The following is a 12,419-nucleotide window of genomic DNA, read 5'->3' as shown; positions in this document are numbered from 1 at the left end:
TAAAACTGCACCTAAAAGATGGTTAAACAAATTCTGCTATTGCAGTAGCTGCTCCAAGGAATAAAAAGAAAGAAAATGCTGTACAACCTTGGGTTTCAATACTTGAATAACCATGTAACCCTGTAAGATGCTATGGTCTTAATTTTGTAATATTTGTGTACAGTTTGTTGTGTACTGTTGTTGAATTGCAATAGCAACAATTGCACCTCAAAGACAGGTTGTATAAATGAACTTTTCCAGAAGAAATAGAAGGGGCTATAGAGCCTTGTATATCAACCCTTCGGTATAACCCTCTAAGCTGTTTTGACTTTAATTTGAGAATATTTGTGTACAGTTTGTGGTGTACTATTGCTGAATTCAGCAAAAATTGAACCTCAAAGATCGGCTGTATAAATGAGCGACTCCAGAAGGTATCAAAGGGGTTATACAGCCTTATATATTAACCCTGTGGTATGCACCTGTAAGCTGCTTTGTCTTTAATTTGGTAATATTTTTGTACAGTTTGTAGTGTATGTATATGTGTTGTTTTATTGTTGAACATAGCTAAAAGTGCACCTTTAGGATGGCTGTATAAATTTCGCTCCTTTAGGAGGAATAAAGGGGCTATACAAACATGTGTACCAACACCTCAATATAACTCTAAGTTGCCATGACTTTAATTTGGTAACATTTGTCTGTCATTTGCAGTGTGAACTATAGTCGTGTAGAGCTTTAACCTCACCTCAAAGATGGGTTAATAAATTAGGCCCCCGCATTGAGGGTTGTTTGGGATATAGGAAGGGTTCAAGCTTATGTAATCTCCACCATTATACAATCCTCCTAAGTTTTATATGCCTATAACTTCACGGCCTATATTTCATATACCCCCTATAAAAAAATTATTTCCTATTGTAGAACAAAATTTTTATTTCATCATGTTTTTGCACATCCCTAAACTAAAAAAGGCTTTTCTGCACATTCTCAAATTAGAAAATGCTTTTTTTGTCTAACCTTTAATTAAAAAGAAATTGCCTGCTTATGATTTATTGGTAATTTCCAAAAAATGTTCATGGTCAAGAAAAAGAGGAAAAAAGTAATATTGAGCAACTCTGTAATTCTTGCGTTTAAGTAAATATTCTGGACTCTATTATGTAATTACAGCATGAACTTAAAAAAAATTAAGCTATGTTATCTAATTACAATGAGTATTTTTTTGTATCTTCTTGTGCAAAAAAATGATATTGTTCATTTTAACAATTTGTAATATATATAGTTTAATCATACTATAATCAATAAAGTATTTGCACAAACAGTATATTTTTGTAAAGAAATATGCCTTTTTTGTGTTTTGTCCTTTAGAAAAAATCCTCTCAGAATATTGCTTTTTGTACTTCTACCACAGTGAGCTGTCACATCTCAAACAAGTATCATAGGTAGTAAAAGCTGATGGCCTAGGGTGCCCGGGCCAAATAACCCTATGTTAAGCCTTGTAATCGTGCAGATTGAACACCTTTGCCTAAATCCGATTTAAAAAAGGCATAACGGGTCCACCTTTTTACGAGAAAAATTAGAAAAAATAGATGAGGTTTTGATAATATTTTGGCTAAACTCTTTGCCTCTCAGACCTGAGATGAGTTTGATGGAAGCAAAAATGAGACGAAGAATAAAAATGGAAGTTTAATGGTAGTATGCTGTCTCCCAAGCGAGTTTAAAATATCTGAAATCTCGATATGTAATGATTCGGGTGATTGTTACGAGGCTCGAGGATTATTTTTTGTCAGTTAGATTTCTGATCTAGAAAATTTATTTTTAAACTCGCATTTTTCAAATAGAGGTTTTTTTCAGGTTGATTTCAGATTAGGCTATACCTACCTCACAGCTCAAGTTTTTGTTTTGTCTTGTTCTTACCTTAATAATTTTTATTTTAGGACCTGTACTGCGTTAGAAGTGACTTAGGTAACTTATTAAAAGCCTTGGGACGGCTGGATGAGGCTAAGGTATGATCTTTCTATCGCTTTAGAATATATTTGTAGTTGCTTTTGCAACAGCTCGCATTTGAATACGGGAGCTTTAATCGCTTGCTGCTTATCCAGTTTTTTCTCTTATAACTTTAACATAACCTTAATTTGGAATCATTATTGTAAGCGCTGTAAGGTCGTTAATCCTGGCTACTAAATAGGATCCATATATTTCTATTATATTGGGTGGTGAACTAACAAAAGTGAGTCTAGGCTCTTCCCACAAAGGTCCATTGCCTCCACGTCTAAAAAAAGCCGTTAGGCTATTTGCACCAACGGCTCGCAAAGCGATGCTCGCTCGGGCGTGGTTTCTTGATGTAGGGCTTGCCTGTTGTATTATTGCCCCCTTTACAAAAGAACCTTTTTGATAGAGTGAAAACATCTATTATTATTTTTTTTTTCGTATCCTGAAACCCCCGTTTACAAACTCTGGATCTGCTTGGACAGGAAGTACTTGTCCCTCAAAAGTGAGTCGTCCACTATTTGCAAGCCATTAACGGCAGGCAGCATTTGATCCTCGTACCGGTACTTACAAGAGAACTTTTTTCTCGCACCTCTAGGAATCTTCTCTCGCGTCATTGTCGGTGGTTCATTTATTCTGTCCCTCAGGGATGGTTTTGTCAGTCTTTACTGGTTTCAGTTCATTAAACAAAGACGGTGTATTCCGCATAATACCCTGCCTGATGCTCTGACACTGGGCTAGACTGCTAGTGGCAAGATGGTGATTAAAACTAGCAGTATTAGGTCCCTAATTGTGCCTACTAATCTCAGGAGCACCACGAAAAGATTGTGATGACGACTCCCAGCCATGTACTATGATAATTGTTGTAATCGTTCATGATGATTGATTTCTGGAATTTACCCAGAATTATGTCTGGAAGTCTCCAAATGCGTCGTATTTTATTTTATTTTTTTTTCAAGAAGGAAACCCCTCACACCCTTCTCAAAATCGTCTTTGTTTAAATTTACTCTTAAAGTAAACTAGTTAATTGTTATCCTCCTTAGTTACTCTCTGAAGTACCAACGGAAAAATGGGTTGTCAGAATTTATTGAAAACATGACATTTCCTTAGCGATTTTTTAGCTTTTAAGATTATTATTTTTTTTTGAGATTTTATACTTCTGGCTTTTTTTTATTGCTCTCCCTGATCACTGTTGAATCAGTGTATTGCTGAGGAAACGAAAAATTTCGACTTCGTATGTTTCGTCTTGTATGTCGCGCCCATAATCTTGTGTGTTTTCATCCAATTTCTGGTTATAAATTTATTAAACTTCGCATAAAACGCAGCACTTCACTAAAAAAAAAAAAAAAAAAATGTATAATACTTAGGATTTTTAGCAACAGATGACTCTTTGAGCAACCAAGTTAAATTAAAAAAAAAAAATTTGGAAGGAAAAGTCTAATGGTAGGACGTGGAATTAATTGGCTAGATTTTACGTGCTCTGATTATTTCATCGAGACCCGGTGACTGAATCCCTGCGTAACACTTAGAGTAATGAACATGTTGGCCGAGTGCCAACATATTCTAATATCATGCTTACGTGATGAGGAAAAATTTGGAAGTAGGAGTGTTAAAGGCGGAAGGCTGACTCGTTGTCTGGCTGGATGTCCTGGTGGCTAGGTGCTTTCTTGATGTGTAGTTTTTCATGAGCCCAAGCCACAAAAAAGTAGCAGATTTTATAGGACATATCCAATTGATTTTACGACAAATTGTATACGAAGATAACTTCCCTATCCTATTATATTGTCTACATGAGCTTTTTATTCTATTCATGTTTTAAAGTTTTAAGTATAATTCTTATGTATATGTCTTTTTTATAAACTCTACATGATTGAATAGTGGAATAAACAGGTCTGTTCTGTACAACGGCAAAACTCTGTGATAAGTCAACTTGACTTACGATATTGTTTTTTATATCGCGATTTGCGATACGTCTACGTGATTGCGATATTGTTGACGCGACGTGATTTGCGATATTTTTATTTATATTGCGGTTTGCGATTCGTCAGCGCGATTTGGGATATTGATGACGCGACCCTATTTGAGATATTGTTATTTAAATCGTGATTTGTGATACGTCAACGTGATTTGCGATATTGTTATGATTAATAGCATTTTTTATATTTGCTGAGATGTTCATCCACAAGAAAATATATATTATAAACTTGACTCAGAGCCTAATATTTCTAGTGTTACTTCTACTAATACTACTATTATTAGTACTAATAATACATTGGGGGACATAGTAGATTGTGCCTGAGCTTGCTACGGATGCTTCCCCCCCCACCTCAATCTGTTCAAAGCTTCAAACTTCACCCCCTCCTATGAAGTTCCAGTTTCCTTTAAATCCTTTCTTATGACCTCTTCCGGCACCATTCGGAGAGGAACTTTTTGGCCTTTGAAGGTTAGCCAATAAGCCAAAACCCCGAGATACGGTTAACAAAGTGGATGGAGGAATGGGGTAAACATGCTTTCAGGTCCCTCTGCTCTAGGTTGCATATACTTTTTTTAACTGGAGGCTGGACCTAGCCTACTGGAGGCCCAGTTCTTATTGAGTTTACCACATACTCTCAATGGCATTGCAGCTAGGGTAAAATGTTAATTTTAGCTATTCAAGAAAATGTAAGGGCTTATTTACAGGAAACGCTTTACGTACGAGAAAAACAATCCAGAATAATTGATCATTTCCCTTAACCCCTGCTTTTTATGCGCTTCCTTGCGAATCTTATGTGCAGAGCTGTTGTATTGTAATACATTCTGTGCATTTTTAGGCATATTTAAGGTATTATGCCATTGTGCTATAGAGTTTATTGACCTAATTAGAAAGAAATTGATGGTCTAAATTAAGGTAAAATAAATAAAATCGAATTTTAAAAGCATCAAAGGTTGAATAAACTGAATGTTTTATTACAAATATAATTATTATGTGTTTTTTAAGTTCTTTGAAGTGTTGATTCAAAATCGAACAGATCAGCATATTCACCAGCTCTGTGCATAACACTCTTCCCTCTGCGCTCCTGCGATTGATGAATTTAAAAAAAAAAGAGAACAAGTTTTGCTCAGTGTAAGCATTACAATTTATTTTTGCTAGATGGAAAATTGATTCATTCTTTGACAAGCTCTAAAAAATTAAACAATTTTGCTTGGTTGATTTCCAATTTTATTGTGATGAAATATAATGTTTGTGATATCTTAGTATGTCTTCCTCGCTATGAATATTAACCATTCCCCATCTGACGAGAAATTAATATTGCCATCTATGCCAAATTCTCAAAATGAAGATTCATTGTAGACAATTTTGGATTGTTTTTCTTCGTTTGATTGCATGAAAGCGCTTGCGCTTTGCGAATAATATTTTGTTGTGTTCAGGTTTTTGGAAGGGCGTGGTCGCTTCCACGCTGGGACTTCTTGGTTTTCTGAATTTTCTGTGACAGCTTAAATAGACGAAAATAACGTTAGAGCAAAAAGAACATAAAGACGAGGAAAATTTTCAACCTGTAAAATGGAACGACGTGAAATATTGCCTTGCCAATGTAGTCTTAAGACTTATTGAAATAGACTTAACTGTCGTTCATTCATATTGAATTGATAAGCTGACTGTACCTTCTGTTTCAGATTGTGCACTGTAAGTCGCGTTAAAGAGAAAAAACGGATTACTGTCCTACATTTCTGTGTTAAAAAGAGAAATAATTCCTTCAGTTTTTTTGCAATGTATTTTTGCAAGTCGATTATAATGTTCCTAAATTGTACGTCAGAAAGGAAATGCAAATAATACCGTTTTTTTTTACTTGCTGCATTGTATGTTGGTTGTCGCTATTTAAAATTGTGAGCCAATTAAACTTGATTTGTTCTTTTTTGTGAAATTTTAAGCAAGGAAAAAGAATTAGGTTTTTTAGTCACAAACTTTTGTATAAATAAACTGCTTTTCTTTAGTCGCCCTTAGAAGCAACACATGTGGCTGTGATGCATTGTTCAAATACATAAAGATAATGAACACCCAGAGACCTTATGTTATCTTGAGAAGTCTTTTTATTAAATTTTAGTAGATAAAATATTGTTTTTGGTTATCTATTTGTTACCATAGAAAAAACCTACTTAACTTTCTTTGTCTGAGTTATGGACCTTTGCTCATCCCAATGATTGAAGAGTATTGCTCCCATCGGACTGAACTACTAACTTTGTTCATATAGACAGCTAGGACTTGCCCCTATTTGTAGGTCCGTACTATCTCTGTTCGCCCATTTATTAATACTTTTAAATATCCAGAATATCTTAATATCTCAATATATCTATTAATACCTATTAATATCCATAATATCTATTAATATCTCAATATATCTATTAATACATTGTAATATCAATTTCTATCTACTTTTTCAACTACTTTCTTAATATCTCAATATATCTATTAATCCATGTTAATATCCATAATATATATTAATATCTCAATTTATCTATTAATACATTGTAATATCAATTTCTATCTACTTTTTCAATAGCATATTATCTGTTTTCATAATATATCTATTAATACCTATAAATATCTATAATATCTCAATATTTCTGTTAACACCTCATAATATCTACTCCTATCTACTTTTTCGATAACGTAATATCTATTTTCACAATATATCTACTAGTACCTATTAATATCCATTAATATCTCAATATATCTATTAATACCTCGTAATAGATCTACTTTTTCAATAGCGTAATATCTATTTTCACAATATATCTATTAATACCTGTTAATGTCTATTAATATCTCAATACATCTATTAGTATCTCGTAATATCTATTTTTATCTGTTTTTAAAATAGCGTAACAAGTGAAATTAAGCGAAGTAAGTTAACAAACATAGTAGAAGTACTAAGTGAAAGAAGTACTAAGTACTATGCTGGAACACTCTTTGCAGCCTCTATTAGTCTCTAGAAATAAACTTGCTACTGGGCAAATAATACTGACCAACCCAATGCAGCCTGAGGCCAAAACAGCTAAAAAAAAATTCTGCAGCCTGAGGCCAACACAGCTGAAAACCCATTTCAGCCTGAGGCCAACACAACTAAAAACTCATTGCATCCTGAGGCCAACACAGCTGAAGACTCATTGCAGCCTGAGGCCAAAACAACTAAAAACCTCAGTAGCCTTGGGCCAACACACCTAAAAACCCATTGCAGCCCGAGGCCAACACAGTTAAAGACCCATTGCATCTTGCAGCCAACACAGCTAAAAACCCATTGCAGCCTGAGGCCAACACAGGTACAAACTCATTCTAGCCTGAAGCCAAAACGGCTCAAATAAACTCATGCAGTCTGGGGCCAACACAGCTAAAAAATCATTGCATCCTAAGGCTAACACAGCTAAAAACCCATTGCAGCCTGAGGCCAACACAGCTAAAACTTGATTGCAGCCTGAGGCCAAAACCGCTAAAAAAAACTTCTGCAGCCTGAGGCCAACATAACTAAAAGCTTATTGCAGCCTGAGGCCTAAACAGATAAAACACTTCTGCAGCCTGAGGCCAACACAGCTAAAAAAAAACTTTTGCAGCCTTAGGCCAACACAGCTAAAAAATCATTGCAACCTGAGGCCAAAACAGCGAAAAAAAAACTTTTGCAGCCTTAGGCCAACACAGCTAAAAACCCATTGCAGCTTGAGGCCAACACAGCTAAAAACTCGCAGCCTGAGGCCAAAACAGCTTAAAAAATTTCTGCAGCCTGAGGCCAGCACAGCTAAAAACTTATTGCATCCTGAAGCCCAACACAGCTGCTAGCGCTGAAAAATTTATTGAAACCTTTTGCTTATAAGTAAACTTTTGCCCATAAGAACCTAAAAAATCTTTTTAAATCCCCGAAGCAAAATTTTCATTCATGATAACCTGGAAAAGGCCCTAGCTCTGGAGAAAAAATGGGATTATCTATTCGAATTGTTTTGAATCCATGTAATGCCGATTAAATTAAATTTCAATTGTTTTACTAGATCGTTCGTAAACAAAGTTGTAGGTATTCCAGGGCGAATTTGACCAGGTTTAGCTTTGGGACCAAAGAATTTTTTTTATTGGGAAAGTCTTTCCGAGAAGGACAGAGGCTGGGAAAAACTGTTTGCCAAAATTACTGTCCCCCCGGAAAAAAACGAAATTTTCTCATTTTTTTTTTCATATTTTGGAGAAGTAGAACAAATTATTTTTTGATAATAAAAAACCCACTTTTGCCAAGAGAGAATATTACACATTTTCACTAATATTGTAACCTCTTTCTTTATCATACGTTTTGAAAATTAACCTGAAATTAAAAATGTCTAGCTTATAGCTGTGCGACTTTCACGTCAAGTAAGATAGTCATTATAAACAAATAAGATGACAACTATGTAAAACAAATAAGGTAAGAACCACTTGTTTCTTTGATATTGCTGTCTTCATCTTGTTATCATTGTCGCTACCTTTGTTGTCACTTTTTATAGTTATTATATTGATTGTAATTTTAGTTCTTTTACTGTAACACAACTTTAGTTTGTTGATTATAGTACTGAGGTAAGATAGCGCTTTAGTTTACTACAGGGCTAGACAGATGTGGTGTTTCAACGGCCTACATATATAAGCTCAAAGAAAGTAAACTTTTTGTTGTTACTATTTCTTAGTTTTCAGTAAATATATTCCAGAAGAAGAAAATGTGTTGAAAAAAAGCTATTTCAGTATTAACCATATCAAATGAAATCTCTACAACAGAGGCTTGACCTCTTGTGAGTCTTAAGAGGCTTAAAATCTACAATAAATATTTTCACATATAAACTGCTTAAATTATATAAAAACTGCTTAAATGTGAATATATTCCAGAAGAAGACAATGTGTTAAAAAAAGCTATTTTAATGTTGCCCATATTAAATGAAAACTATAACAGAGGCTTGACCTCTAGTGAGTCTTAAGAGGCTTAAAATCTACAATAAATATTTTCACATATACACTGCTTAAATTATATATAAACTGCTTAAATGTGAATATATTCCAGAAGAAGACAATGTGTTAAAAAGCTATTTCAGTATTGACCATATCAAATGAAATCTCTACAACAGAGATTTGACCTCTAGTGAGTCTTAAGAGGCTTAAAATTTACAATAAATATTTTCGTATATAAACTGCTTAAATTGTCAGTCTTGTGGAGTAGGACTTTAACTGCTTACGTTAGCGTAATAAACACCAAAAAAGCATCAACCCAGGCAAAATTTCTGCCGCGTCTAGCTTGAGGAACGCAACGTCTATCTGGCTCTTAATTGAAGACTTAGAAAATAATTGTTCGTTGCTTGTGTCAAAACTAAGTAAAAAGTTGAGTCGTTTTCTATTTTTATGGCACTTGGTATTAACCAAGTGACGTATAGCAGTCGCAAATTCTGTCGGTCCCGGTTTTTCTACTTTATGCACTTCCAGGTAAGCTAGGACGATAAAATTGGGCAGGCGTATCAGGGACCGGACCAGATTAAACTAGAAATACTCGTTTTCCCGATTTGACCATCTAGGGGGGGGGGGATTGGGAGGCTGGTTAATTCGGAAAAAATAGAAAAAAATGAAGTAGTTTTAGCTTACGAACGGTTGATCAGATCTTAATTAAATTTGGTGTTTGGAAGGATATCGTGTCTCAGAGCTCTTATTTTGAATCCCGACCGGATCTGGTGACATTTGGGGGAGTTGGGAGGGGTAAACCTAAAATCTTGGGAAACACTTAGAGTGGAGGGATCGGGATGAAACTTGGTGGAAAAAATAAGCAGAAATCTTAGATACGTGATTGACATAATTGGAACGGATGCGCTCTCTTTGGGGTAGTTCGAGGGGGGGAGGAGGGTTAATTCTAAAAAATTAGAAAAAATGAGGTATTTTTAACTTACGAACGGGTGATCGGATCTCAATGAAATTTGATATTTAGAAGGATATCGTGTCTCAAAGCTCTTATTTTAAATCCCGACCGGATCTGGTGGGGGAGTTTGGGGGGGGGAACCTAAAATCATGGAAAACGCTTAGAGTGGAGGAATCGTAATGAAATTTGGTGGGAAAAATAAGCAGAAGTCTTAGATACGTGATTGACATAAGTGGAACGGATCCGATCTATTTGGGGTAGTTCGGGGGGGGAGGGTTAATTCTGAAAAATGAGAAAAAATGATGTATTTTTTACTTACGAAGGAGTGATCGGATCTCCATGAAACTTCATATTTAGAAGGAACTCGTAACTCAGATCTATTATTTTAGATCTCAACCGGATCCATCGTCATTGGGGGGGGGGGGGAGACCGGAAATCTTAGAAATTAATTAAAGCGGAGAGATCAGGATGAAACTGGATGGGATGAATAAAAACGAAGTTATCTATGAATAAAAACAAGTCTAAGATACGTAACTGACATAACCGGACCAGCTCCGCTCTCTTTGGTGGAGTTGGGGGGGGGGGGTAATTCGAAAAAATTAGGTATTTGTAACTTACGAACGGGTGACCAGATCTTAATGAAATTTGATATTTAGAAGGATCTTGTGCTTTAAAGATCTTATTTTAAATTTCGACAAGATCCTGTGACATTGGTCGAGTTGAAGGGAAATTATTGGGTATACATGATTATTGATATAATTTCAAATTATTGCAATTATTGAGGGGGAAACCGGAATTCTTGGAAAACGTGAAATTATTGAAATTGTTGGGTGTACAATTATATTGGATATACATGAAAATATTATTATATTGGGATATTTTTATCTTACGAATAGGTGATTGGATCTTAATGAAACTTAATATATAGAAGGATCTTATGTCTCAGATGCTCCATTTTCGACTCGAATTGGATCCGGGGTTGGAGGAGGGAAACAAAAATCTTGGAAAACGCTTAGAGTGGAGAGATCAGGATGAAACTTGATGGAAAGAAAAAGCACCAGGTCTAGATACGTGATCGACATAATTGGAACGGATCTGTTCTCTCTGGAGGAGCTGGGGGGTGTTAATTTGGAAAAAATAGAAAAATTGAGGTATTTTTAACTTAAGAACGGATGAACGGATCTTAATGAAATTTGATATTTAGAAGGAATTCATGTCTCAGAGCTCTTATTTCAAACCCGACCAGATCTGTTGACATTGGGGAGAGTTGGAGGGGGAAATCGGAAATCTTGGATAACGCTTAGAGTGGAAGAATCGGGATGAAGCTTGGTGGATAGAACAAGCAAATGTCGTAGATACGTGATTGACATAACGGTACTGGATTCTCTCTCTTTGGGGGAGTTGGGGGGAGGGGTTCAGTGCTTTGGCGAGTTTGGTGCTTCTGGACGTGCTAGGACGATGAAAATTGGTAGGCGTGTCTGGGAGCTGCACAAATTGACTTGATAAAGTCGTTTTCCCAGATTTGACCATCTGGGGGGCTAAAGGGAGAGGAAAAAATTGAAAAAATGAGGTATTTACAACTTAAGAGTGGGTGATCGGATCTTAATGCATTTTAATATTTAGAAGGACATCGCGACTCAGAGCTAAATCCCGACCGGCATTAGCCCTCTGATTTTCCTTTTAAATCAATCTATTGATTGTTAGAATTTTGTTAGAGCTCATACCATATGAGCTATTGGCTCTTAGCTCTTCTGGCCTCGTCACAAGTGTCATATGAGCTCTTAGCTCTTGTTTAGTCTGTAGTTATTTCGATTTTTAAAATGTTGTTCAGGAAATAAAGAAGTTGAAATTTAAATTGCTTTAGAAATATTTCTGATTGATGTTTGTAGCTAAATTTGTAAAAAAAAAATATATCTTTGACTCAATCTGTCTTGAAAAATGAATAAAAATATATGCCTAGAGAAATTTGTGCTATAATAGTTTATGTATAGAACGCATTTTTGACAGTAGGAACCAATACTTTTTCGTTTGTTATTTTAGAAAATTGCCTGAAGTCGAGAATAAAAAAAATAGCTTTTAGATGATAGAATATTATATTTTGCCCTACATAGACTATGATTAGTTTCTGCAACTCTAACCTGACAAAAATATAATTTTATTTCATTGCAGCCAAATCTCTGCCATTTCTATGACACCATGAGTTACGTTTTTGCAGTTTTAGAGTAACAATAGATTGAAAGTGTTCTGTTTTATTAATTGTGTCTCTTTCGAAGAGTAGGCCTTTATTTGCAAGGATCTACTGCAGTGACATATTACTCACTTCATAAAGAGACACAGTACCATGGGGTAGACAAGTTATTTTAATGTAAATATATAAGATGTAGAAAGTAAAAAAGTAAGTTTTTTCTTATTTTGTCTGTCGTTTCATCAAAACAAGTGGATATATAAAAAAAATAAATTTGAATATAGAAAATAAGTTTTTTTTCGTTTTTTGATTTGTGTTTTCATCAAAATAAGTTTAAATAAATGTATATTTTTAGTAGGACAAAAATACTGAAAATAAGTTTTAACTTATAAACG

General features: G+C 35.0%; 1 protein-coding gene across 2 annotated transcripts in view; it reads left to right on the top strand.

The window, feature by feature from the left end:
- The window catches only part of LOC136025400 (UDP-N-acetylglucosamine--peptide N-acetylglucosaminyltransferase 110 kDa subunit-like), a 139,931-nt gene that overhangs the window by 17,661 nt on the left and 109,851 nt on the right, over positions 1–12,419 (top strand). For both annotated transcript variants that reach the window (XM_065701401.1, XM_065701400.1), the window contains exon 4: positions 1,908–1,976. In XM_065701401.1, coding sequence (XP_065557473.1) covers positions 1,908–1,976 — 69 coding nt within the window. The remainder of the gene's footprint in view (positions 1–1,907; positions 1,977–12,419) is intronic.

Source organism: Artemia franciscana, chromosome 3 (genome assembly GCF_032884065.1).
Source record: "Artemia franciscana chromosome 3, ASM3288406v1, whole genome shotgun sequence".
Classification (NCBI taxonomy): Eukaryota; Metazoa; Arthropoda; class Branchiopoda; order Anostraca; family Artemiidae; genus Artemia; species Artemia franciscana.
The sequence above is the reverse complement of the archived record's forward strand: the minus strand, read 5'-3'. Positions and strand labels throughout refer to the sequence as shown.